Source organism: Ceratotherium simum, chromosome 19 (genome assembly GCF_057802395.1).
Source record: "Ceratotherium simum simum isolate JZ-2026a chromosome 19, ASM5780239v1, whole genome shotgun sequence".
In the NCBI taxonomy this organism is placed as follows: Eukaryota; Metazoa; Chordata; class Mammalia; order Perissodactyla; family Rhinocerotidae; genus Ceratotherium; species Ceratotherium simum.
Window position 1 is genome coordinate 29,115,313 of NC_141918.1, and position 27,767 is coordinate 29,143,079.

General features: G+C 36.0%; 1 protein-coding gene across 5 annotated transcripts in view; it reads right to left on the reverse strand.

The window, feature by feature from the left end:
* The window catches only part of ATG5 (autophagy related 5), a 124,867-nt gene that overhangs the window by 44,027 nt on the left and 53,073 nt on the right, over positions 1-27,767 (reverse strand). For 4 of the 5 annotated variants that reach the window (XM_004422169.3, XM_014781137.2, XM_087443943.1 and 1 more), the window contains exon 6: positions 12,053-12,147. In XM_004422169.3, coding sequence (XP_004422226.1) covers positions 12,053-12,147 — 95 coding nt within the window. Of the gene's footprint in view, positions 1-12,052; positions 12,148-15,758; positions 15,805-27,767 lie in introns of all 5 variants that reach the window. The other variant, XM_087443945.1, reaches the window with a different exon arrangement.

Here is a 27,767-nt window from a genome sequence, read left to right on the forward strand (position 1 = left end):
GGTATAAAATTACATACAATAAAATGAACACATTTTTAATGTGTAGTTCAAACCGTAAAAAAGTGTTACAGTTTCAAGACCATTGCCCTAACAAGACAGAGGACATTTCCATCACCCCCTAAAGTTCCCTCTTGCCTCTTATTAGTCCATCTCCACCCCATCCTCCCCACTTGTCCCAGACCTGCACCCCAAGCAACTACTTTTTGTCACTACAGATGAGTTTTGTCTGTTCTAGAACTTCATGAATTCAGTATTTTAAATAACTAAGATTCCAACTAATTTAAATTTGAAAGTTGGCATTGAAATACATTACACAAAAAGGAAATTTTAAATTAAGACAAAACTAAACCAAAAAAAGAAAAGAATGCTGGACTATTTCTTTAATTTAGTAAAATTCAAAGCACAATTCTCCAATGAATTAATTGAACCAACCTATGTCCATAAAACATTAATCCCATATGCAACTGTTAAAGCCTCAATATTAACATTCAATTTCTTGCAAAAAAAAGATTCCTTTATAAAATGTGCATGTGTATAGACTATTTTGAGACAGATTTGCACTCTAGTCCTTGCTCCACTGCTCACTAGGTGTGTGTCCTTTATCTGATTAACTTCCACCTTATAAAAAAGAAATATTTGTCCTATCTACACAAGGGTGTTGTGAAGATCAAATGAGGTAGTATGAAGGTATTTTACAAAATATAAAGTACTATACAGATATAAGATGGATTTTTATTATTATAACATCCCATATTGTTTGGTTCTACAACTTGAGAGCAATAGTAGAAAATGATAGTTATTGCCTAACAGAAAATCCAGCCCAGAATTCTACAGTAAAAATGTATGGTATGAACATTACAGTATAATTTATTATGACCTCCGCTTTCATAGGTGATTAGGACTTCCTTTGTTTGTTCATATAATTTGTGTATTTATTGAGCACCTATTATGTGTAAGGCACTGAGAAGAGCACAAAGATATAAGCATAGTGTGGAGGTTCAGCTTCTTCTCCGTGTTTACTAAACTGTTTAATAAGTGTTTAAAATACTCTGGGAAGAAATGAAATTGACTTCATAAACCGACCTTAGATTCATATCTACACAAAAAGTTGAAAATAAATGATATGTCTTCAACTTACAAGTTATTTATCATAACTGTTATCTTCACTTGGATCAGAAGTGAAGTTATTTTAAGAACTGAGCATTTATTCTATACTTTCTTATCTTTCTTTACATACGAGATACAAATGCTATTTTTAAGTACAGATGTCTCAATGTATGTCTTAGCATGCTACTGCCATAGCTAGGGTGTGAATTAAGTATTAGATACCTTTCCCCAAGGATTACTGTTATATAAGTCCTTATATGAAAAATAACATATTAACAACTATACATGGAGGGGATTCTGGGAGCACGGAAGCTTAATGCTTCCCCCTCTCCCTTCTACTCCCAACTCTATCTCCTACCCAACACAGCAGCTCTCCTGAGCAAAAGCGGCTGCTGGGGTGAGTGGGCAAGCAGGGCCTACCTGGAGGGAGCTACAAACCTCTGCAGTGTTCTCCTCTCTGGGTGGACATGAGCCTAAGGACCAGCAAGCATACGGATCTCCCACAACTAATGAAAAGCTGAATAACAGGCTGAATCCTTTTTACTCTTGAGACAGGTAAAGAAAGAGAAGACTAGGAACAGCAAGACTTCTCCTATAGCCCTGTCAGGAACTGATACCTTGGATATCAAATATAAATGCTAAATAAGTATCCTTGAAATAAAAGAATCTGTGAGGGAAAATCCAGTAATAGCCTAAAATTAAAGGTACTAAACCATTTTAGCAAAAACTAGGTGTTAGAAAGCCAGGAAGTAACAGTGGTATAAAGGTTTCTGTAGAGTGGAAGACTGGAGGACCATACGGAAGAGAGACTAGTCTAAAGGTTTCATCTTCTGGGGAGGAAAAGTAGTAATGGGGAGGAAAAGTAGTAATAGAGTGTCTCAGCGAAGAAAATGGATAATATCTTATAATAATATGATTATGAGCTGCAGGGAAGGGGAGGTTAACATTAATGGAATGAAAAAATAGAAGAACCAAATTAAAAAGGACAAAAAACACAGTAACTTAATTACACTAGCAAATAATTTAGCATTCATTTCTAATTAAAAACTCCAGAAGGAAATTACTTAATGTGATAAAACTACGTATCATTCTAAATGATGAAATATTAAAACCGTATTAATTAAGACCAGAAACCAAACAGAAATGTCTGCTAAGATCATTATTATACAACACTGTCTTGGGAATGCATACTAGCAATGCAATAAAGCAAGAAAAAGAAATGGTTGATAAAAATAGAGTGGTAAGAGGTATTGTTTGTTTTTGTTTTTTTGGCTGATGCCATAAATAAATATCTAGAAATGGAAATGAAATAAAGAAAAACAAAATTTACAAAACATGTAGAAATAAATTAAAAAGAAAGGCACAGGGCCTATTTGAAGAAAACTTAAAAATCTACACAGAACATAAAACAAAATCTGAATAATAAGAAAGATGTACCATGTTCTTAACTGGGAAGATTTAAGAACATAAGAAGGTGAATTCTACCAAAATTAAGAGAGAAATTTAATGTATTTCCACTTATAACTGAACAGGACACTATGGGGAATAGAATAAAACGATTTTAAAAGTCACATGGAGGGGCCGTCCCCGTGGCTTGGTGGTTAAGTGCGCGCGCTCTGATGCTGGTGGCCCGGGTTCGGATCCCGGGTGCGCACCGAGGCACCACTTCTCCGTCCATCCTGAGGCCAAGTCCCACATACAGCAACTAGAAGGATGTGCAGCTATGACATACAACTATCCACTGGGGCTTTGGGGGGGAAAATAAATAAAATAAAAAAAAAACTTTAAAAAAAAAAAAAGTCACATGGAGAAATTAATGATGGAGAATAATCATGAAAAGTATAAAAACAGGTAAGAATGAATTGCATCAGCAGATGTCAGAAGACTAAAATCAAATAAAAATAATACTGGCATGAAAACAAACAAATATACCAATGGAATGGAATAGAGAATGCAGAAATAGATCCCACTAGTCAAACTATCTTATCGTAAAGTAGAGGTGGCATTTTTATCCAGTAGGAAAAAGAAAGTTTCTATCGGGAATCAATACACTATGGCCTGCAAGCCAAACTGTGCCCTTTGCCTGTTTTTGTAAATAAAGTTTTATTGGAATACAGCCCTGTCCATCATCTGCAAATTGTCTATGGATGCTTTCAAGTTACAGTTACATAGCAGCAACAGAGACCATCTGGCCAAAAATATTTACTATCTGGCTCTTTAAAGAAAAAGTTTGCTAACCCTTAGTTTATATAATAAAAGATTCTATTATAACCAGTTATCACCTGGAAGAAAATAAAACTGTACCTGTATATCTCACATAGTATATGAAAATAAGTTCCAGATGAATTAAAGACACACATTAAAAAATCAATCTTATGAGAAAAGCTAGATAAGAAAACTATGTATAACCTGCAGGTGTATGGGGTGGGGCCTTCTTAACAAAGAAAGAAATTCATATAGTACTAAGAAAAAGAAAGATATAATTGGATATATAAAGAGTTAAAAACTTTTCTTATATAAAGATACCAGAAAAATCAAGACAAATTGTACAGTTGTGATTATTTTCAACAAATTATTTGACAGAAAAATGGTTAATATGTATAATCTCTTATAAAATATGTGTAAAATAATCTTTTATCAAATAAGATAAATAACCCAAGAGAAAAATGGGAAATACAAACTATGAGGCAATTTATGGAAAAACAAATCCAAACAGCCAATAAAGGTGAATGGATACATCAACTCACTAAGTGTGGATACATCAACTCACTAAGTGTGAGGGAAAAACTAACTGAAGTAAAAATGAGATATCTCTATATACCCATAAAACTGCTATACATCAAAGAATTATAATGCTTATTGCTGGCAGAGATACAAGGGGAGAAGCACACTCTCATATCTTGTTGATAGAAATCTGAATTGATACATTTTTGGAAGGTAACACGGCAGCATTTTTTTTTAAATTATATAATCCCTACCTTTTGACTCAAAAATCCATTCTTGGGTATCTATTCTATAGACCCAAAAGAATATGTATATAATGCTGTTTACTGCAGCACTGCTTGTAGTGACAAAAACTGGAAACAAATAGAAACCTCCTCAAAAGGGAATACTGAACATATTATAGTATACCCATAGACTGAATATAATTTAGCCATGAAAAACAATAAATTAGGTCCCACAACTCAACATCAACAAAAAAACCAACTCTATTAAAAATGGGCAGAAGACTTGAATAGACATTCCAAAGATATACAAATATCCAACAAGCACATGAAAAGATGTTCAACATCACTCATCAGCAGGGAAATGCAAATCAAAACCACAATGAAATACTACCTCACATCCATTCAGATGGCAACTTAAAACAAAAAACAGGGGCCAGCCCCGTGGCTTAGTGGTTAAGTGCGCGCACTCCGCTGCTGGCGGCCCGGGTTCGGATCCCGGGCACGCACCGACGCACCGCTTCTCCGGCCATGCTGAGGCCGCGTCCCACATACAGCAACTAGAAGGATGTGCAGCTATGACACACAACTATCTACTGGGGCTTCGGGGAAAAATAAAAAAAAAAAAAAAGTATTAAAACAAAAAGCAGAAACTAACAACTGTTGGTGAAGATGTAGAGAAACTGGAACCCTTGCGCATTATTGGTAGAAATGTAGATGGTGCAGCCACTATGGAAAACAGTATGGCAGTTCTTCAAAAACTTAAAAATAGAACACATGATCCAGCAATTCCACTTCTGGGTATATACTCAAAAGAACTGAAAGCAGGTCTCAAGGAGATATTTGTATACCTATTGTGATGGTTAATTTTATGTGTCAACCTGGTTAGGCCATGATGCCCAGATGTGTCATCAAACATTATTCTGGATTATTCTGTCAAGGTGTTTTTTAGATGAGATTAACATTTAAATTGGTGGGCTTCGAGTAAAGCAGATTTTCCTCCATAATGCGGGTGAGCCTCATCCAATCAGATGAACGCCTTAATAAAATAAAGATTCACCTCCTTTGAGCAAGAAGGAATTCTGTTAGCAGAATGCCACTGGACTCAAACTCTCTCTCTCCATTCTACTGTTTCTCTGGAGAACCCTGACTAATATACTCATGTTTATAGCAGCATTATTCACAACAGCCAAAAAGTGGAAGCAACCCTAGTGTCCATAGATGGATGAATGGATAAACAAAACATGGTATATACATACATGCTACAACACAGATAAACCTTGATGACAATATGCTAAGTGAAATGTCAAATTCGTAGTTCTTATTTAATGGGTATAGAGTTTTGGTTTTGCAAGATGAAAAGTGTTTTAGGGACTGGATGTACAACAATGTGAATGTACGTAACACCACTGAAGTACACACTTAAAAATGGATAAGATAGCAAATTTTATATTATATGTAATTTAACCACGATTATAAACAAAAAAAAAATTTTTAAAGGAACAGTATTATAACTAACTCTCAAAAAATTAAGTCACATAAATTAAGCTGTAGAACAGAGAATATTTACACTCTATCCTGCTAAAGATATTAAATATCTCTACACAGTTCAAAATGTATTACAATTATTCGTGTTTCTTTTAAATGACCAAAAAAATTAAAAGCAATAATACTCAGTTTACTGCCCAATAATTCCCTCTTGTTCTCTAGCCTTTCTGCTAGATGTTATTGCAAAATATCAACTAAAATGGAAAACAATGAAAGAAAAGAATTATAATTTCTCACCAAAACTGCCACAACCCTCAAGAAGGAATCCTAACCAACACTGCCATAATTTGCCACACATTTCTATTATCCTCACTTTTCAAAATTCATAAATCAGTATTTCTAAAAACAAATTTAAAATTTTGGCTCCTTCTTCAGTGTAGGAAGCGTCAAGTTAATCTCTGACATCCTGGTTTCCATTTTTCAAAATGTACTCTTTCTCCCCTCAAACTCTAAACTCTTAGATTCTTAAATATTTTAGCACATTAAAATAAAAGTTAAACAGATTTGCTTAAGTAAAATGGCTAGTAAACTTCCCAACTGAATTAAAATATTAATGGAGTTTTAATGTCATAAATGAACAATTTTACACTGAAATACTAAGAAAATAACAGGAAAGAGTAGAGTTCTGGGAATTATGAAAGAGAACAAAACTAAGTTCAAATTCTAATTTATTTTACTATTATATAACTGACGAACAACTTCTTCCAAAGACAACTAGGAACGATTTTAACTATCAGAAAACAAGCATTGTTTATCAGCTTCATGTTTTTGTTTAAAAGTAAGAATAATATTGGTATGTTGTTCCTAAGGGGATTCTATGAATTTATTTAAAACCTCTAGAATAACATATAGAACAAGGTAGGTGATTAAATCATCTTTATTGAATAAATATGAACAGATATTCAGATTATTAAAAATATTTACAGGATAAAGAAAAAACTCCTTAATATGGTCTGACCCTTACCTTTGCAGCCTTATTCCCCTTGCCCCCCAACTCTGCTCAAGACCAACAGGCTGTGATACATACAACGTCCCCTCTGCCTAGAAAGGTCTTCTCATAACTCTTTGCCTACCTTAATTCCAACCATTTGTCAGATCTCAAAAGATGTAACACTTCATCAAGGAAGACTTCTCTGTCCTCCCAAACTAGATCAAATACCCCTTACAGGAACTAGGCTTTTAGTGCACTATATTCCTCTCCTTCACAGCACCAATCACAGCTGCGATTTTACATTTGTTTGTATACTTACTTGATTAGTTTATTTCTACCTCTAGACTATAAGCTCTATAAAGAATGATGTATATTAATCACCACTTGTATCCCCTGTGCATAGTACAGGGCATGGTATGCAAACATCTGTGAGTAAATAAACTTGTTGAATGAATGAATGAATAAGACAAACCTTTCTCACACAAAGTATAATGTTGGCAGGATAACATTTACGAATCCACTGCTTCTTGAAAAACAGAAATAATAGGCCTAATTTTTACTCTACAACCTAAACACCAATGCCCAAGGACTTCACACTCATTTCACAAATCTTTTTAACAGATACTCTCATTAATTGCCATCTGTTTACATGTGCTATTCTAAATAACATTTTAGTTACATTTCTGAAACACTTCCTGCCATTAACCTCATCTCTAGAATACTAGCTACTATGAAGCACCTGGTTTCAGGAACACAGACCTGAAACTCACACACCAAACTAAACTGTTATGTAAATGACAGAAATGACACATTTGGGTCTGTAATGGATCTCTAGACTACTTTTGGACCTATTTTACTTTTACCACTAAAATTCTGCCACTAGATTATAGTCATTTTTGAGCCCATGAAAATGGAATTACAGATGAAAAAGAACTAGTTTTCCAACAATCTGTACAAAATGTCACTCTACAAAGAATATCACCAGTTACAGGAATTTTATTAGGATTCTGCAAAGAAAAATAAATATTTTAGTAAAAATTATGTCCTTCATTTATCTTATTAATAAACCTTGATTTTCAGGTTTTATTTAAATTTACTTACTAATTTAAGGTCTCAAATAGTTCAGAGATTTATATTTAGTATGCTAAAGAAATGAAAAGTGTAGATTAATCAAAATGCTGCATAAATAAAAGCCACTAAACTTAATCAATGGAATATCCAGCCATCCAAACTAATCAACTAGAAAGGAATCAGCAACAGAAATCCGGTATTACTTTTAGATCATATAATTAGGAAAATGCAGAGCAAAGCCCATCTTCCTTTGGTCAAGGCATGAATGAAGATTCAAAAGTACAAAATAGGGAAATGGGAAAAGCCAGAAAATGACCAATTGGCAAAAACTAAGACACGTAAATTTTTATATTCACTTATATATCTCACTCCTAAAATGTTAATCAAATTCAAATAAGAACCTAATTGGAAAGAGGAAAGCCAACAGGAAAGTTATGTAGGTCAACTGAGAACCAATCAAGTCCTCAGGCTCTGTCTTCTGTTTGAGGAAAAACTGCTAACTTCTTGACATAGGAAAGATCAGGCAGCAAGCTCTGTCCTAACACAGTCCCCACCTGGCAGCCAGGTTTTGACAAGCAAATTTTGAGAATTCTCTAGCTTCCCACTTTCTATCTAATTATAGAACTTTACAAAAACCATTTTTTCTCTTCACATACACATTTTCTCTTTCTCTTTCCCCCTCTCTTTAAATCCTTCTGTGTTTTGATACCACAGTAACAGGTACGGATACATCTGACAATTTTCCCCAGAACAGAATGATAGATACAGAAAGGAAGACCTTCCCTCTGTACAGATGCACTATTATTCTGACAATAATAATCTCTACATTAAATAATAATAGTATAACACACTTTCCCTATAGGAGCTTAAAAGTATTTACAATACATGTAGAAACTATAGTCTAGTTGACTATACATGCCAGAACCTAACCATCCAAATAAGTGCTAGAAGGTATACATCTCAAAATATTGAGAACTCCTCTTTTGGGAATGTCTATGGTGTATTTTATTCAACTAAATTCCACAAATAAGATTCTTTGCTAGGCCCTGGGGATGCATTACGGTACGCTACTATGAAGCTCATGGTATAACAGAATAGCCTCAAATCAACTAATTTAATGAATTAACAAATATTCACAAATGCCTCCTACATGTCAGGCACCTTTCTAGACCCTGGACACAAGGCATGAACAAAACAATTACCTTGCCTTCATGAAAAAGATGAACCACTTGAAAAGTATAAATCTCATTTTTAGAAATGATTAAGTTACAAGGTACCCTAAAGGACTTCAGTCAAAACAATGCCATAAAGGAAAAGACTATGTTTGTTGTAAAAATGATAAATTTGCTCTAAAGTCAGGAGTTTAAAATGTTTTAAAAAACAAATGTCACTGATATAATTATATAAACCTGTAATATGGCATCTTTAAAGAACAACTTCAACCAGAGGTATAAATTCACTTGCTCACGCCCCTTTCATTTTATGGATAAGGAAACAAAGGCCCAGCAAGGCTGGGTAACCTCCCATGGATACACAGCTAGTCAGTGTCAGACCTCCCACAGAGCCTCAGAGGCATCCATTCTAGTTCAGTGCTCTTTCTAGGAAACACAACTTTTTATTCAAAGGACAAGGGCTTTAGCCTTTATCTCTCCAATATTTTACAACCTTCTTAGCTCAGTGAGGTTTACATGTAGTCACAAATTGTCAGACTAGGAAGTCGCAGTAAAAAGAGGTCAGAATAATTTTCTACTAAGTGAATGAGGTAAAATTGTGATCATGACTTATCACGCACTGTTTTTTTATGCAACCCTTCCAGCAGCTCTTTTCCACTTGCTCCTACTCTTCTCCCATCATTTTGGTTAATTTTAAAAGTGCTTTCTTTTTGTCAGCTACTACAATAGCAATATTCCTGTTAAAGCCACCATACATTTAAAATCGAGGAAACTGATAGCTTTTTCAGTTTTGGATCATTTGAACTATCAAGTCTTTTTTCAGCTTTAAAATTACGTGATCCTTGGTGCTTTTAACACCCCAGGACTCAATTAAATAAGTACTTATGAAGCACTTACAGTATACAAAACATATTATATAGACTGTTTTTTACTCTAACCTTGCCTTCAAAGATGTCTGTATCAAGTTTCTCCTAGGGAATACCTAGGTGGTCAGTACAGATTCATCTAATATGAGATATTTCTCCTCTTAATACAAACAACTAGGCTTCCTGCCACCTTTCTCACATTATTTTATGCAAATACAGGAACTGTTTCATTCGCCACTGTCAAACACAACAGTTTCCAAACCTGTCGCACCCCTCTCCTCAGCAGATGGCTTATTTCTCACTGTACAGAGAAGACTGAGGCTTTCCCATATGAGCAGCAACAATTTCCCCCTCCTTTTCCTTAACAGTTCTCTGCAAACTTCTCCTCTGCTGAGTTAACCCTTACTGGTAATCCCAATCCCTAACTGCCTTGCTCCATCAATTACTTTCCTTCTTATTTGATAAACACATTCTTCCATATAATAACCTAAAAATCTTTTCAGTTAGCCTTCCCATTACTTGATCCAATTCTTTATTATACTGTGGGTGGTCCATGGCTTATGATACATTGTCTTTAGCTATTGCTGACTGACACTTTAGAAAGTGGCTTTATGGAAATATTATTATAGTTTTACTGTGGCTAAGTTATAAAGGATATTGCCCCACCCCCTCTAAATCAAGCCACATGAGAAATTTCTTTCCTATGTAATTTAAGAAAGTTTAGCTTTCCCTGATGACCTCGTAGGTTTTCACCTTATGATGAAACCAATTTCATCACATTTACTTCACATATATTTCACCACATTTTTTCCCCCTTGCTCTGGCTACAAGGAAGCTCAGGGTCAAATTTGCAGGCCAATTTTAATAAATTTGAGAATATTACTCATCTATACCTTAGGTGATTTCATGCTGAGGTTCCATTTTATATTTTCAGTGACTTTGATTTTAAATTCTTTTCTATTGTGTGATTATATATTCTTGTAAATTGCCTCAAATTCTTCCTGATACAAGATATTAAGTATAAGAAATAAGCTATGGTATTTCCAAACCCACTGTGTAATATATGTGCTTAACAAAGACTGGTAGAATTAAAATTTTATTTTCCTACTAAAAAAAGAAAGCAGAGGAGTGTGGCTAATTAGATCATTTGGTCTTAGGCCATCAGGCGTTTTTCATTTTATTTCTATTGTACATATTATGAATCTATGATCTAAAAATAGTCTATTTGCCATTATGTTAATGAAATCAATGAAAAGTAATCTTATTTAAATCAGAAATACTTTCCATTCTTTGAGTATATTGGAATTTTTATTTGTTTACTTGTTTTCAATTAGACAATTTGTTTTCCTCTTTGAACACAGTTATGAATTGATGGCTCTATAAAAAATTAAAAAATTATATAAGTAACTACGAGTAAAGACTATGGGCTACTGAAAATGGCTACAAAGGGAAGTTATGACACAAGCTCTTTGAGTTTGAATGGAAGTCCTGCTAGATTAGAATCTATGTCTGTGATATTATGTTTTCAATTCCTATTCTCAACCGCTTTTTCATGACAATAGGTAACTTGCTTTCTGGAATACCATTCATTCAACAAATATGTACAGTTTTGCTATGTGCAAAGCACACAACAGTTTTAAAGTACTCTACAGAAACAGAGAGTTTCTTTACTCCATGAGAGTGTGCTGTGAGGAAAGTCTACTACCTGTTTTGTTCCACAACACTGAAAACTCACCATCTATAACAAATACAGTCCAGTCTCCTTAATTGCACTAATCACATTTTATAAAGTCACTGCAAACACTGAATTAGCAAATACTGAACCACTGTTCCTAGGAGAAATAAAGGGTTGGGATACTGCAAGCCTCTGGTCCCAACACATTCTTCAACTGATCAGTACATAACCTTGTTTTATGTGTGTTTCTGTTTAAAGACAGCACTTCACCACTATGCTTGGGAGCCATTTCAAACAGCAAAATCACCAACAAAAAGCACAAAAATGTGAAACACATGGCACTAAGTAGACTGGGAAAAGTCACTTGTTTACAGTTAGAGAGCAGAAAAGAAGGAACAGCATCACTGGGAATGTGGGCATCGGGCAAATCAAATTTTTCACAGCTCTGTACACGTCCACGAGAGCACTGCTGAGCACTGACTTTGGGGATACAAATAAATTTTAGAAAGTAAGCAAATCTGCAAATACAGAATCTGTGAATAATGAGGATCAACTGTATATAAGTTAAATATTTCAGTGCAGTCTCTGATTTGATTGCCACCAAAAGGCAGAGATCTGGAAAGCGCCAATATTCTTCAGTTACTACACAAACTTAAAGAGTTTTGACGAGCATGCTTCAAGAAGTAAGATGTTCAAGGCTTTCATAAGTTGGTATTGCTAAAAATGTTATTTCTTACCTGATATATTCTAAAAGGGATATAACGAAATCCATTTTCTTCTGCAGGATATTCCATGAGTTTGCGATTGATGGCCCAAAATTGGTCAAATCTGTCTGTAATGATAAATTATTTGTTAGTAAAAGTGAACATTATAATTTAACATCTCACATGAAGAGATGAAAGCTGTTAAACATCCTCTTAGAAGTTTTTGAAAGGGCTTCATTTACATATTACTTTTTCTTAAACTTACCTTACCATAACTAAACATAAAACAAAATATAAAATTAATTTTTTCAACATTTTTGCTTCCTCTTCCTAGATATTCGCATGGACATTTTTTTCTCTTAAGAGAAATCCTGGACAGATTATGACCACTTGTGTTATCAAGGCAAAAAACATCAGGTAGGGATGAATGTCTTGACTCCCTTGGTCCTACTCCTGTCTACAGCACAAAGGCACAACCTAAATTTTAACCAGAACTTGTTTAAAGAAAAAAAAAGTCAAAATACCAAACACTAAACATTAAACAGCAAAAAAGATAAAATTATAGGAAAAGCTTTGAAAGAAATGTGGAACTGACACTTAAGAAGTAAGTAACTCAATTGCAGCTTAATCTCAGACTAATTAAACAACTTTTTTTTTTTATAATTTTATATATTTATTTTTCCCCCAAAGCCCCAGTAGATAGTTGTATGTCATAGTTGCACATCCTTCTAGTTGCTGTATGTGGGACGCAGCCTCAGCATGGCCAGAGAAGCGGTGCGTCGGTGCGAGCCGGGGATCGGAACCCCGGCAGCCAGCAGTGGAGCGCGTGCACTCAACCGCCAAGCCACGGGGCCGGCCCTAAACAACTCTTTTTAAAAATTTTCAGGCTAAATTAAAAAAACCCACTTTACTGAGATATAATTCACATACCATAAAATTCACCCCTTTAAAGTGTGCAACTCAGTGGTTTTTAGTATATTTGGAGTTGAGCAGCCATCAGCAACATCTAATTTCAGATCATTTTCCTTCCCCCTCAAAGAAACCAGTACCCATTAATAGTTACTCCCTACCCCCCCACTGCCCCCTAGAAATCACTACTCTCTGATCTATTCTAGACATTTCATAGAAATGGAATCATACAACATATGGCCTTTTGCATCTGTTTTTTTTTCCTTAGCTTGTTTTCAAGGCTTATTTACGTTGTAGCATGTATCATACCTTCACTGATTTTTATGGCCAAATAACATTTCTTTGTATAAAGATACAATTTTTTTGTTTACCCATTCCTCAGTTCAGGGACATTTGGGTTCTTTCCACTTTTTGGCTGTTATGAATAATGCTACCATGAACATCCACGGACAACATTTTGAGTGGATACATATCTTCAATTGTCTTGGGTGTATATACATTCCTAGGAGTGGATCTCCTGAGTTACACAGTAACTGTTTAACTGCCATACGCTAACTACGTGTTCAGGAAATGCCAAACTGTTTTTTGACGAGGCTGCACCACTTTATACTCCCACCAGCAATGTATGAGGGTTCCAATTTTTCCACATCCATGCCACAGCTTGTTACTGTCCGTCTTTTTTTTTATTATAGCCACTCTAGTGGGTATGAAGTGGTATCTCCTTATGGTTTTGATTTGCATTTCCCTAATGACTAATTATGCTGAGTATCACTTCATTTGTTTACTGGTCATTTATATATCTTCTTTGAGGAAATGTGTATCAAATCCTTTGTCCTCCTTTTAACCCGGTTGTCTGTCTTTTTATTGTTGAGTTGTAAAAAATTATTATGTATTCTGGATACAAGCTCCTTATCTGACAAATGATATACAAATATTTTTTCCCATTTTGCGTGTTTTTTCCCAAAGTAACTCCTTTTTAACTCACCCATAATCCTAACTTAAAAGTATTTTTTATATTCAGAAATTTACCTCAGAATCAAATCTCTGTAAAGCATGTGAATAGCTCCAGAATTTCAGATCAGCTTGGTATTAAAGCACATTCTCTACTACTAGACTCATCTCAATCCAATTTACTGGCAATCTATTGATACTACTTAGGCCTCACAGTTATATAAAAGAAAAAGGTTTAGTTGTTTCTTCTTATACCCCGGTCCTAGAATACTGTGACAGGCTCTAGGTCTTCTCCACTCTCACCCTCAACTCCAATCTGGGAGTTCATTCTACAGTAGAACTGGTAGGATAGAGAATTTAGAATCTAGTTAGTCCAGCGTAATTTCACCGATGACAAATAAGGCCCAGGTTGTGATGAGTTCTTCATTAACAAAGAACCAAGACCAGACTCTTGGTCTTCTGATTCAAAGTCCACAATCATTTTAACAGTTGTAACCACAAAACTGCATCTTAATGCTAAGAGCAGCTCCTTTGACCACAGTCCTTTCATATATGAATCAATTATTCTTTCAATGCTTTTAAAAAAGTATCTTTCTATCATCAGGTATCAAGCAAGAATGTGATAGCTAAATAAAATGATTCTTCATGCATAACTGAAATTTTACTCACTGCCTCATCATTAAATCTCCAGCACCTACCAGAACGCACGCATAACATATGCTCTTGAGTCAAAGAATGAATAACAGAATACTACGTACATAACTTTTTATTGCAAAAAACTGGGGTTCTAATCCTATGTCTGCAACTAAATAGCTAGGTGACTAGAAACAAATCAACTGAAAACTGACTAATTCACTTACAGATGAAATAAAGGAGTTAGATTAAGCAGTTGCTAATGCCTCTTCCAAAAGTAAAATTTTATAATTATTTAAGACATTCTCTTTGATTAAAATAGAACCTGTTAAAAACCACAAGCAAACTTTTATTAAAAGACAGATTTACACTGTTTTTTAACAGAGAAAAAAACACCGGCTAAGGCAGTGGTTCATAACCAGCGAAGATTTTGCTCCCCAGTGGGTCTGGAGACATTTTTGATTGTCACAATTGTATATGTGTGTATTACGAGCATCTAGTGGGTAGAGGCCAAGGATGCTGCTAAAAAGACTACAATGCACAGGACAGCTCCCCACAACCAAGAATTATCTGACTCAAAATGTCAATAGGGCTAAAGGAAGGAAAGCAAACACAAACACTAAAAAGTACAGAAAGGTAACTAGTAAAAAGTTTGTATACATTTATATGGCAAAAAAGTAAACTGGAAAAAGGAACATTATTGTTCCATTATCAATTTGATGACTGTCAGCTCCAAATTCACCCTACAATGTATGCACTGCCACAAGGGACACAATTTCTTTAAGCATCTTACAGTGACAACCACATTACGCTTTCTCAATAGAGTGCTAAAAGGATGCTGCAGGAGAAAGGGGCTCCTGCCTGCATAGGCACACTGAAGACCCCTTGACCTTGTCAGCACTCTGATTTCCTCTGGAAGCCTACATGGGCGGCTCGCCTGCAGTTTCCCAGAGAGCCGCCTCTCCTTCTGCATGCCCATGCCACTCGTTGCTGGTGGCCTGCACTCCAGATTGTCCTCACTGCCCAGTGACTGCAGACCAGCTCCAGTCTAGGCAAAACAGGGAATTTCTCTTCTAATCCAGTGGGCTGAACTATACCTTCTCCCACAAGTTCTAAAGCCAGCCTTGGGAAGGAGCTCCTTGTAAGTGCGACCTTCCTCCCTTAGCCCTAAGGTACATATACAGTTTTCTTATATCTTATTTTCACTCTTTTATCAGAGTTTAATAATTCTTTATATAAAACTTACCCTGTTTAACCCTCTGTGTGGTTTCTATCTCCTGATTGGACCAAGTCTGATACAACTATGTTTAAAAGGAATAAAGACATAATAAAAGATTTATATTAATATTAGTTTTAATATTCTTATAAAAATGTTATATTCTTACACAAAATACGCATTTCCTTAACAATACTAAAAACATTCCAACCAAGAATAATCTAACTTTTATAAGTCAAAGTTATTAATAAGAAAGACACAAACAGCAGGAATGAAAAGAAAATCGGTGCTGAGATTGAGTGTATAACCAAGTATCTTTCATGCTGGATTTTGTAATATCAGTATCTCTTCTATCTCCTAGTCAATAATTAAAGTAAAATTGGAGTAAGGTTGCATTACTACCTTCCTACACATTAATTAATCAAGAACATATTGATCTATTACCAAGCAATATTTTGAATACTGGAACTATGCTATTAGTTATTATAATTAAGTCATAAAATTAGTTATTTGTTGTATCAGCCATGAAAACAGTACTTACAAGTAAAAGAAGCATAATTCAGTAATGTGGTATTGCTGGCTGGGACCCTCAAAATACATTCATGCATGACTGGGATATGTTCTGAGAAATGGGTTGTTAGGTGCGAACATCACCTAACAACCCTAGGTGGTATGGCGTACTACACACCTAGGCTCTATGGTACTAATCTCATGGGACTACCGTCATATACGACGTCCATCATTGACTCAAACGTCATTATGCAGCACATGACCGTACAGGAGAGGAGTGAGATGGCCTCCACACGCACACACTACCCACTTCCTGGTCTTTCAGATGTTAAAGAACAGATTTACAGCACCCCAAATAAATGCCAGATCATGAGAGCACATAAAAACGACTTTAAGCTTTTCTTTGAAGAGAAAAGCAAATGGTTGAAAATCACTACTGAAGGCAACCCACCCTTCACAAAATTTTGCATTAATCAACAGTATTATTCAAACCAGTACTACAAGTGGCCGTGTAATATATGTAGTGTTTTGACCAGAGGCTTTCAAAATATGTAACAAAAAGCATATCCACGTATAGCCCTTTTTGAATTAATTTGTTCATATGCAATACGTTAAATACCTTTGTAAAGCAAAACAGGAGGGGAAAAAAGGAACAGAAATTATTGGTAGAGTGCCAAATGCAGGTGTGTTAAATAAGTGACCAGTATCTTCAAACTAACTTGTCTTCTAAGTCAAATTATGCTAATAGGGCAGAGAGGCTGCACCCTGGCAGGGAGCAATCTCTCTAAGGCAGCACATGCACTGGTGCTTGGATGCTGCTCCACAGAACTACATCCACACATTTCTATGAGCCCTTCTGTTTGAGGTTTAAGGTTACTGAGATGTATCTGATGGGGAGGCCCTAAAGCAAAGAAGCCTTGAAAAAGGCTTCAACGCTTCTGAAAATTCATCATGAAGACAGAAGCAGGCAAGACCAGCGGGCTAGCCTGTGCATTAAGACTAAGAGGGGTGCTAATCCTGGAGAAGGCTAATCCTTGATCCTGTACATAAACACTCATCCTGGCAGCAGGATGACTGTACCCTGGGGGATTTGTTGTTTGACTGAATCAAAAGAGCAATAAAGCCTGGATCCCAGGAAAATTTTGACCCAGACTGTCACTGTCTCAGAATAAAATGAGAGAAGACATTTATTCCTTTGCCCTACAAAAGAAGTGCTACAGTCTGGAAAACTGGCATCAAGGAGAGTAATCAATATATACATTTAGAGTGCAATTAATTCTCTGTATTCAGTGCTACAACTTTCACCTAAACCACTATCATTTCTCATCTGAACCATTGTGATGGCCTCCAAACTGGACTCGGTCCTTCCACTTTTATCTCCACTACACAACATCCAGAAGGCTCTTTTAAAACATAAACCGAATCATATCATTAATGAATACATTTCCAAACGTTTTTCTAATGGGCCATAAGGAATAATGCTTTATGATGTACTTTAACAATATGGTTATTTGAGTTAAGTACTAGAATCCTTATTTAAAAAAAAAAAAATCCACTGCACCTCCTTATTGCCTGCAACTGGGACAGACTGCTTCCTGCCCAAACTCTGCATGCAAACAACCATAATGTCAGTAATAAAATACAGTTGGCCCTCCGTTTCCGTGGGTTCCACATCTGCAGATACAGACGGCCAACTAAGGGACTTGAACGTACAGGATTTTGGTGTCCTCGAGGGGTCCTGGAACTAATCCCCCGAGGACAGACAACTGTGACTCCTTTCCAGGAAGCAGGTTCCTGTCAGCCCCCTCTCACCCCTTGGCAGGCAGTGGCTCCTGCATTCCTCTGAGATCTCACTGCCTACCAATCTGCTTACTTACTAAGCTCCAACTCCTCACTCTATTTTTCTTTTCTGTCCCTAGAAAACACCAAGCTTCTTACCATATTACAGTTTTAGCAGCAAGGAATCCTCACTTTTCTAATTTTCACAGAGCTGCTTCTTTCTCATCATTCAAGTCTCAACAGAAGTGTCACCTCCTCAGAGATTTCCCTCATAGTTCTAGCTAAAGCATTATTCTACTTTCTTCTAAACACTTTTCATTATTTGAAATTAATCTATTTTCATGTCTAATTACTTCTTGTTTCTCTGTTCCAACTAAAATATAAGTTCTGAGGCCTTTGTCTTCAGCCCTAGCAAGTTCCTGGCACAAAGTATATGCTCAATGAATGTTTGTTAAATGACTAACTAAATGAATGCCTGATTTAGGCAAATGTGGAACAAAAAGAAGAAACTGTAGCACAGCATGGGGGAAAAGCAGACATTGGAGCCACAATGCCTGGGTTTGCTTCCTAGCTTTGCCATTTAATACCTACGAGATTAAATAAGTTACCTTTAAGCTCTGTGTTTCAATTTCCTCATCGGTAAAATGACGATATTAACACTACATATTTATAAAGTCATTAGAAGGAATGAGTTAATATATGCAAAATACAACAGTATCTGGCACAAAGTAAGTGCTATATAAGTGTTTTCTCTCTTAGCCTGCCTCAGATTCAACAAGTGAAGACACTGAGCTTCTAGATTTAGAAACAAGGTAAGTGAAGTGTCAAAACCAGAATGAGAAAGTGGGTCTGCCAAAACTCCATCGTCACAAGATTCTGGAGTGTTTAGTGCTCAGGGCCAGGGAGTTTGCACCACTCACATCAAATTCTATGTGAATGCTGCCTCCTGTAGTTACGCAATTGAGTGGCCTTTGCTAGCCACGGTGGGGAGAATAAGAGCCATAACAATCCAGCTGCACCACTTCACAACACCAAATTCCCTTCACGTCCACTTTTGCTTCCTCCGACCCTTTCAACTACCACATAAGGCCCTATCTTCTCACCGTGGGAACAATTTAGTTGCCAATTACCTTACATCAATTTCAACTGCATTAATCTCTAGCCCTATCATGAAACAGAGATGGGGGCAGGAAGGGTGGTTCAAGAACATCTAGGTCAACATCTTGGTAGGCTAGTCTGAGTTCCACTTCTATTACCTTTAAGATCTGATAACCATTCCTTCTCAACCCCTCCCTATCCTAACGTGTCTTAAAATAATATTAAGGGAGAGGGGATAAGCATGATGAAAAAAAAAATGAGGTTTCTTGTTAATCAGGGAAGATGAGAGGCTCACAACTGTTATACCTTTACAGCATAGGTCTATAAACAGGGCTAGTAAAAACTAAATGGTTAAAAAAATATTGCTGGAAACGTAAAGAAAAATAATCTCATAAAGTATTGGAAAAAGGAGACTGTAAATTTTAATTTCAACATCACAAGCCAATAAACCATAACTGCAAGTTACAACATCTTTAATGTATTCTAGGAGTCAAGCCCAGTAACTGACTCTATTTTTAAGCAGACAGAATTCAATTACTATACTGCAACCAAGTAAGAAGTTTATTTCAAATTTATTTTGAAATTGGGCCACTAATAACATAAAAGGGATTCAAAATTCAAAATTTTAATAATGTAAAAAAACCAACTTATTCTATGTGCTCATGCTAAAAATAAAAAACAGGAGAATGATCTTCAATTATAATCAAGTCTTCACTTAATCTAAAAGTCAATCTTTAAAGGAGCTTGTTCGCCAAATAGAGATTTACAAAGCTGTAGCACAGTGGGAGGCCAAGACTAATTAACTAAATGTATTTTTGTGTAAATCACCTCTAGATTTATAACCCATAATCTGATTTATTACCTATCAAAACTACTGTAAATTGAGAAAATGTTTTTCCTCTTAGGCTAAATTAGAGTTTATCACTTTCTTAAATTCAGAGGGCCAGAAACAAATTTAACAAGTCATCAAGCTCATTTTCACTTCACTCAGCACTCCAAAGTCATAACACAAAACAAAAATCTATTTTAATTTTTGAAGGACTAACAGAGAAAAAGATACTCCATTACATTCACTGTATCTTTGTAGTGTTTATTATGCATGATACTCTGTCTTTATTCTAATACAAATCTCTCATGCTTCTGATGAGAAAATGTAAATGATAAAATCCTATTACTAATTACTCGTTGGCAAATAAAAGCTCTAAGCGGGGGGCACCAATGGTCACTGGAGACACAGTATGTAACGCAATGTTTCTCAGCTTTGGCTGCTCACCTGGATCACCTGAGGAGCTTTAATAAAATACTAATGCCAGGGACCCGCTCCAGACCAACTGTTTTAGATTCCCTGCCACCTGTACTTTTTGGAAGCTCCTAGATGATTCTGATATGCAGCCAGAATTAACAACCTCCAGGTGTAATGGAAAATACAATCACTTTAGAATCAGAGATCTAGGTTCAAATCCTGGTCCCATCTCTTATTAGCTCTGTGAGCTCATTTCTTCCTTTTCAAAGTTGACAATGTTTATCTAATTCATGTGCAGAATCACTGAGATAATGCATATAAAACTATCCAGGCCTGAGACATCACAGGAATGCAATAAATGTAACAAAATTCCAGGTAAATTCTGTTCTATTTCAAATCCATCTAACCTGTCCATGGTGGCTACATGAAATAGATCCCTTCAAAAGAAGTTCGCAATTTGCAAACAGTTCATATTATGAATCTCCAGTTTAATTCTAGGCAAGGAAGAGAAAAGAAAGAGTAAAACAACTGACAGAAGGAACGGTATGCTCAAACAAGTTTTTACTTTGTAGGATCTGGACAGAGTTAAATCTATCAAACTACTTATTTGCTCCTATTAGGTACCTGAGTACTGGGAACTCTAGAGAATTAAAAAATGAAAACAAAATAAAACACGTAGACAAGTTCATTCCTTCACTTAATATGTAGTTAGGGAAGCCAAACTGACATATGTAAAATCATCACAACTTCTAATAGGTATGAGGGTGCTTCACCTTAAATTAGCAGTGTTTCAAGACCTCCCCACCACCACCCCTCATCTCCTCAAATGGCAGATAAAACCAAGTGACAGATGCCTAAGCATCTGTTAGAGGTTAGGCTGGTAAAGAAGTGGTATTAAACAAAACACTACTAAAGTGATGCTAGAGTGAAAAGTTGTGGGTTCGGATTATAGTAGGACCTCAGAGATCGTTTTTATTAATAATAACATACCTGCAAAGAATTTAGCCATTTTTAAAACCCTATGTGGGTTTTATATTGTCTGATTTTCACAGCAACTTACTGAGGTAGCTACCCTCATTTTACATAGGAGGAAACTGCGGCACAAATCAGGTAAATGATTTGCTTGAGATCATCAGGCCAGTAGACTCTCAGAGATGCTACTGTATCACAGAAAACTTTCAGTTACATTTCTATAAATAAAACCATTGCTTGCTTTGTAAAACTCCAAGTTGAGTCAATTCAGTGACCTACGATCAGCAGGAATCAGGGAAACTGTTAATGAATGGAATGTTCATATTACCAAAAATTCAAGAGTTCTCTACTTCAAAACGCATGGCAGCGTCAGGTGTAATAGTTTAACAAATCTTGCCTTCTGTGGCAGTTACAGATGACAAAACTGAACAGTTAGCAGTAGCTGCTGCAGAAATAAGTACTATCGGCTTCAACATGTTTGTTAAGGCATACTTTTTCAATGAGAACAAGGAGAAATGCACTGTTATAATAAATTGAAAACATCACTCAATTAGGAACTACCCTGTAAAAGACAAGCACAATGATGAGTGAAACTGGAAAATGCAATCACAGTTCAAGTTTTAGTTACTAAGATTATTCAGATGGCATTTACTACAAAATTAATTTAGTATAACAATTCATTCATTGCTAAAACAAGGTTGATTCTTAAAATTATGTACATACCTCAAAAAATAGGGCCCACCCAATATTTTATGTTACATTTTATTCCTTCCTACAATGAGTTTATTTTGGACTAAATACTATTATTTTAAACATATTCAGTAGCTTTTAGTGATAAAGTGATATACAGTCCTGTGTTGCTTAACAATGGGAATACATTCTGAGAAATAAATCGTTGGGCGATTTCGTCATTGTGTAAACATCACAGAGTGTACTTACACAAACCTAGATGATATAGCCTACAACACACCTAGGTTATATGGTACTAATCTTTTGGGACTGCTGTCGTATATGCGGTCCATTGTTTTTTGAAACGTTCTTATGCAGCATAGGACTGTACATAATATATCCTATAAGGTACAAAAATTAAATAAGGATTTCTAAGAATTCTAAGAGTAAAAACAAGAATAAAGTTATTAAAATTTGAAATTATTCGACCAGTGTTTCTCAACTTCCTCATTTACAATTTAAATATCTAAAACCCATCCAGTGTTCTTTTGAGTGTAATAACACCTAAAAATAAATGATGATAAAAATATTGAGGGGAAAAGTTCTAAATGTAAAGCCTTTCCCCTTAACTCAACAAGCCCATGAAACTGTCTCCCTTCTCTTCCTACTTCTTAGATATTAGGTTTCCACGGATTGTCTTCTTTCTTCTGCTCTTTCCTTATATTCTGAGTGGACAAATAACAATACTTTTTATCTTGCAAAAAAATATGTAAATGATGTTTTTATAGAGTTTTAAAATCCTATATAAAAGTAATTTAATGAAAAGTAAATGCAGGGCCGGCCCTGTGGCTTGGTGGTTAAGTGCGCGCGCTGCGATGCTGGCGGCCCGGGTTCGGATCCTGGGTGCGCATCGAGGCACCACTTCTCTGTCCATCCTGAGGCCGAGTCCCACATACAGCAACTAGAAGGGTGTGCAGCTGTGACATACAACTATCTACTGGGGCTTTGGGGGCAAAAAATAAAAAAAATAAAAAAATAAAAAAAAGTAAATGCAAGTTAATATGCCTGTAGGAAAAAAGTCTAAGGAGTATATTAACAAAAATAAGAAGCTAGTCTTAGAAAAGAGCCACAAAATCTTGAAGTTTAGTTTTCAGTGTAGTTTATGGTAATTTAAAATAAAGTGAGTGAAATCTTTTTGGTTAAAACTTTTATGGAAATTAACTCCAATTAAAAATACCATCTGGAATATTTTATTGATATCTTTCTACTTAGAAAGAAATAAGCTAGATGTAAAAAATTCCAGGAATCAAGGATAGCCTGGATCCTAAAGGAACCCTGTGGGAAGAAATGCTTCTTAAGTAGAAAGCCACTCTGAAGATAATACTCAAGACGTGACTGAACATGCTGCATCTTAGATGAACAAATTTGTTTATTTTGCACTCATTTTTTAATGGGCTGTTAATCTTTGCTAGTTTTCAGGCTAAAATCTTGCAACTCTCTGAATGCTAATTAACACTGGTGTAGTTTAATAATATTTAAATATGATTTTCATACAAAAGGATTTCTGAATCTTCCACAGTTTCTAAAGCAATAAAAGAGAAGAGACATGCAATGAATAACAAGAAATTAGTACTGCTATAGAACTGTACTTACCTCTTTGGTTCAGGAAAAGACATCATTAATATACAGAATTCTGACACTCAGAACTCATTATCACAGCCACTAACAAGGACTGGTCTGTATAGGCAGAGATGGAGTGAACAGAATATCATGGGGGTTGGGGGTCAGAGAGTGGGGGCTTGAAATTTTGAAATTTTCAATCAAGTAATTGCTAGGCCTTTGTTAAAAAGTGCATGAAAGAGGTACCTGGGAATAGGTAACACACTGGCCAGCATTAATTACAGACCGTTGAGCTAAAATGTATATCTGGTGATCCAGACCCTAGCAGGATAACGAAGAAATGGGTCAGAGACTAGGTAAGTTTAAATGAGAGGTAAAGAAGTGTTGTTAAGATCTGCAAAACTAGATCAATGGCCATGCAGAAAGCTGGAGAGGGAGATCAAGCAAAAGAGGGAAAAAGAAAAATATAGAAGACACATGTTACTTCAAACATGTAAGTACTATTAGTCTTACTGAAATGACAGCATACTATTTATTCATTTGTCATTTCATAGTCATCTCAACAAAAACAAAATAATCACCATTATCCAGAAACAATTATTTCCAAGTTTACAGTAAGAAGCTCACATGGTTAAGTTTACATATAAGAAGAGTTAACTGGTTAAAATAACTGTTTGTTTATATGCCAAATTCCTTTTATTTAAAGAATATGGTTGCACATACAGCCTAAATGAGTCATTGTAACAACTGAACATACTAGTTTTCAAGGGCTTAGCTGGTGAAACAGATGAGAAAGTTCATAAGCGGGTTTGCCCAGGCTTTAGACTTTCAAACATACCTTGCAAGGCTGCTATGATAGTAATAATCCATGTAAAGTGCTGGCAAACAGAACTCACTGCTACTCTAAAGGAGAAGCAGTTTTATCCATTAACTCTACATCACCTCTCTCTAGAGCAGTGGTTCTCAAAGAGGCTGATTTTACCCCTGAGGGGCTATCTGGCAACATGTGGAGTGAGTGTGTGTGTGCGTGTGTGTGTGAAGAAGATTGCCGCCAAGCTAACATCTGTGCCAATCTTCCTCTATTTTGTATGTGGGACACTGCCAGAGCATGGCTTGATGAGCGGTGCGTAGGTCTGCGTCTGGAATGTGAACGCATGAACCCCAGGCCGCCAAAGTGGAGCACACAAACTTAACCACTAAACACTGGGCCAGCCCCTGGAGACATTGTTTAATGCCATGATAGAGAGGGGGGAGTAGTGTGCAACTGGCATCTAGTGAGTGGGTAGAGGCCAGGAATGCTGCCAAACATCCTACAATGCATAGGACAGCCCCCTCCCTGCCACTGCCCCAACTTCCAAGAATTATCCAGTCCAAAATATCTATACCACCAAGGTTGAGAAATCCTGCTCCAGAGCAGTGGTTCTCAAACTTTAGTGCATCACAATCACCTGGAAGGCTGCAGAACTACAGGTTGCTGAGACCTACCCCGGAGTTTCTGACTCAGTCTAGGGTGCATTTCTAATCAGTTTCCAGGTAATGCTGATGCTTCTGGCCCATTGTCTACACTTTGAGAAGCATTGCTCTAGAAAAGAGTGATGAGGAGCTAATGGACAAAACAAAAAAATATTAGGAAAGTAAGTATAACTGGAGTTTTCTGTTCTTTTAAGGAGAATTCTGAAATTTTTAAGTTTGATAACAAAATATTCATTTAAAAACAAAGTAACAAACTATATATGCTTATATACCTGTGTGTGTTATGGTGTATTTTTTTTCAGAGGAAAAGAGGAATCATGCTGCAAATTCAAATAGTCATGATAGGTCATGGCTCCAAGAGTGAGCATCATTTATCAGACAGATGTTTGTCTGCATTTTCTCTATGTAGTGTACCAACGTTCATAAGGAAAAGCTGCTGCTGCTTGTTTTTTTGAGAAAGACTGGCCCTGAGCTAACACCCTCTGCCAATCTTCCTCTTTTTCTTCTTTCTCCTCATAGCCCCTGACATAGTTATATATCCTAGTTGTAGGTCCTTCTAGTTTCTCTGTGTGGGACGCTGCCTCAGCATGGCTTAATAAGCAGTGAGTAGGACCGCACCCGGGATCCAAACTGGTGAACCATGGGCCGCTGAGGCAGAATGCATGAACTCAACCACCGTGCCACTGGACCGGCCCCAAAAAGCTTCTTGAAGCTTCCCAAACTTAACTTATAAGAAAACTTACAGTATGCTAGAAAGTATACATTTTTTTAAAGTTTTTAAACTGAACCAAATATAAATAAAACATATGATAGAATTTTACTATAGATGATTTGAAATCTTATTTAAAAGGACATTACAAGCTAAACCTTTGTATTCCTATAACACTAGAGTTCACTAAAAATATTTTCAATTACTAATCAGAGTTTAGACTATCAACCTAGTCATACAGATTTATACATATATCAAATGAATCTCATATGCAAAATATATTCTCTACCATTGATGAACTCTGAGACATACGACCACTATTTACTGTTATTAATGGACTCTTTCCAATAAACTTACATTAGTATAATTTGTAGTATATTATGAAATAAGCGTCTAAATGTTTTCACCAAGTTTTATTATCCATGATGTTCACTGCCAAGTCTACTCAAAGAACTGTAAGAGGCTATGATCCAAATTATTATCAAATGTATTTATTCATTTAAATCATGTAATTTCAAGAGCAATCTTTCTCCAGAAGCCTAGCAAAGTAGCTTTATGGCTTATAGTAAAACTCAAATAATAAACTTTTTAGATTTCCATCACTATTTTTAATTATAGAAAGCAGAACACTGACAGACTGATTTAAAACATGTAATATAATATAGTAAAATGCTTGTTTGTTCCATAGTAAAACTTAATTGAATGCTCAAGTAGGTTACGGATTCGCTTGAAGCAACTTTCTCACAAAGTTGTAGATTCCTGAATGCCACAGACACCGCTTCAGACTGAACTTATTCACCTTATTGTTCTGCAGGCAAAACAATAATGGAAATGACTAACTCAGCTGCATGCAGAAAGAAAAGCACATGATGGTTAGTGGATATAAACAATTGCCAAACATCTGGAATATACGAGATTGCTCCATATTTCACTGCCTTGTATCATTGGGAACATTAACCGTCATATCCTTAATAAAGACGCACTTATTGTGAAAGTAAACGAGTATGAAATTAGAAGCTGCAGCATTCGATTCAAATCTATTAAGCCTTTTCTATCTACTGACTCACATTCACAATCCTTAACTCTAGCAACACCTAACTCAATGAATGTCTCAGAGATACCTCAAACTTTCGGCCTCAAAGCTGACCCTGTCTCAATTCGGCTTTGTTCCCCATTCCAAACCTATTCTCTATCTAGTTATTTCATTTCTCAGTATAAAGAACCAGCATCCATCTAGCTGCCCAAGTCAGAATCCAGAAATGATTCTTTCCTTTCTGTCACCCTAACCTTACATCCAATCTAATAATAGATTCTGTCAATTCTACCTCCAAAGTAAACCCCAAATTTTATTGACTTTTCTCCATCTCTACCATCATCACCCTAAAGGCCACCATCATTTTATACCTGAACCTACTACTATAGCCTCTCTACTTCCACTCTTGGCTCCTTCTATTGCATTCTCCATTCAGCAGGCAAAATGTTCTTACATTGTATTCTGCATCTCACCATTCTCCAGCTTAAAAATCCTCCAATGGCTTCTCACTGCGCTTATCATCTTCTTTTCCTTGGCCTAAAAAGCCCTACATCACCTAGCTCTTGCTTATCTCTCCAACCTCATCTCACGTCATGCTTCCTTCTTGGTCACTATACCCAAGACACACTGGCCTTCTTTCAATTTCTTAAAACATACCAAACTGTTTTTGCCTCATGTCCTTGAAACATGCTATTTTGTAACATGTTTGGTTCTCTCTAATCCTTAAGATTTCAGGTTAAATACCTCCTCAAAGAGGTCTTCCCTAACTACCTTAATATAAATAGGTCCAATCCCTACTGGTTTCTGTTCTCAGAACTTTGTTTATTGCTTTCAAAATAGTGTAACATCAACTGCAAAAAGGATGCTTTGGGTCCCACAAGACTTATGAAAAGAACTAGAGACAGAAAAGTGTCATTTTTGCTACACAGAATG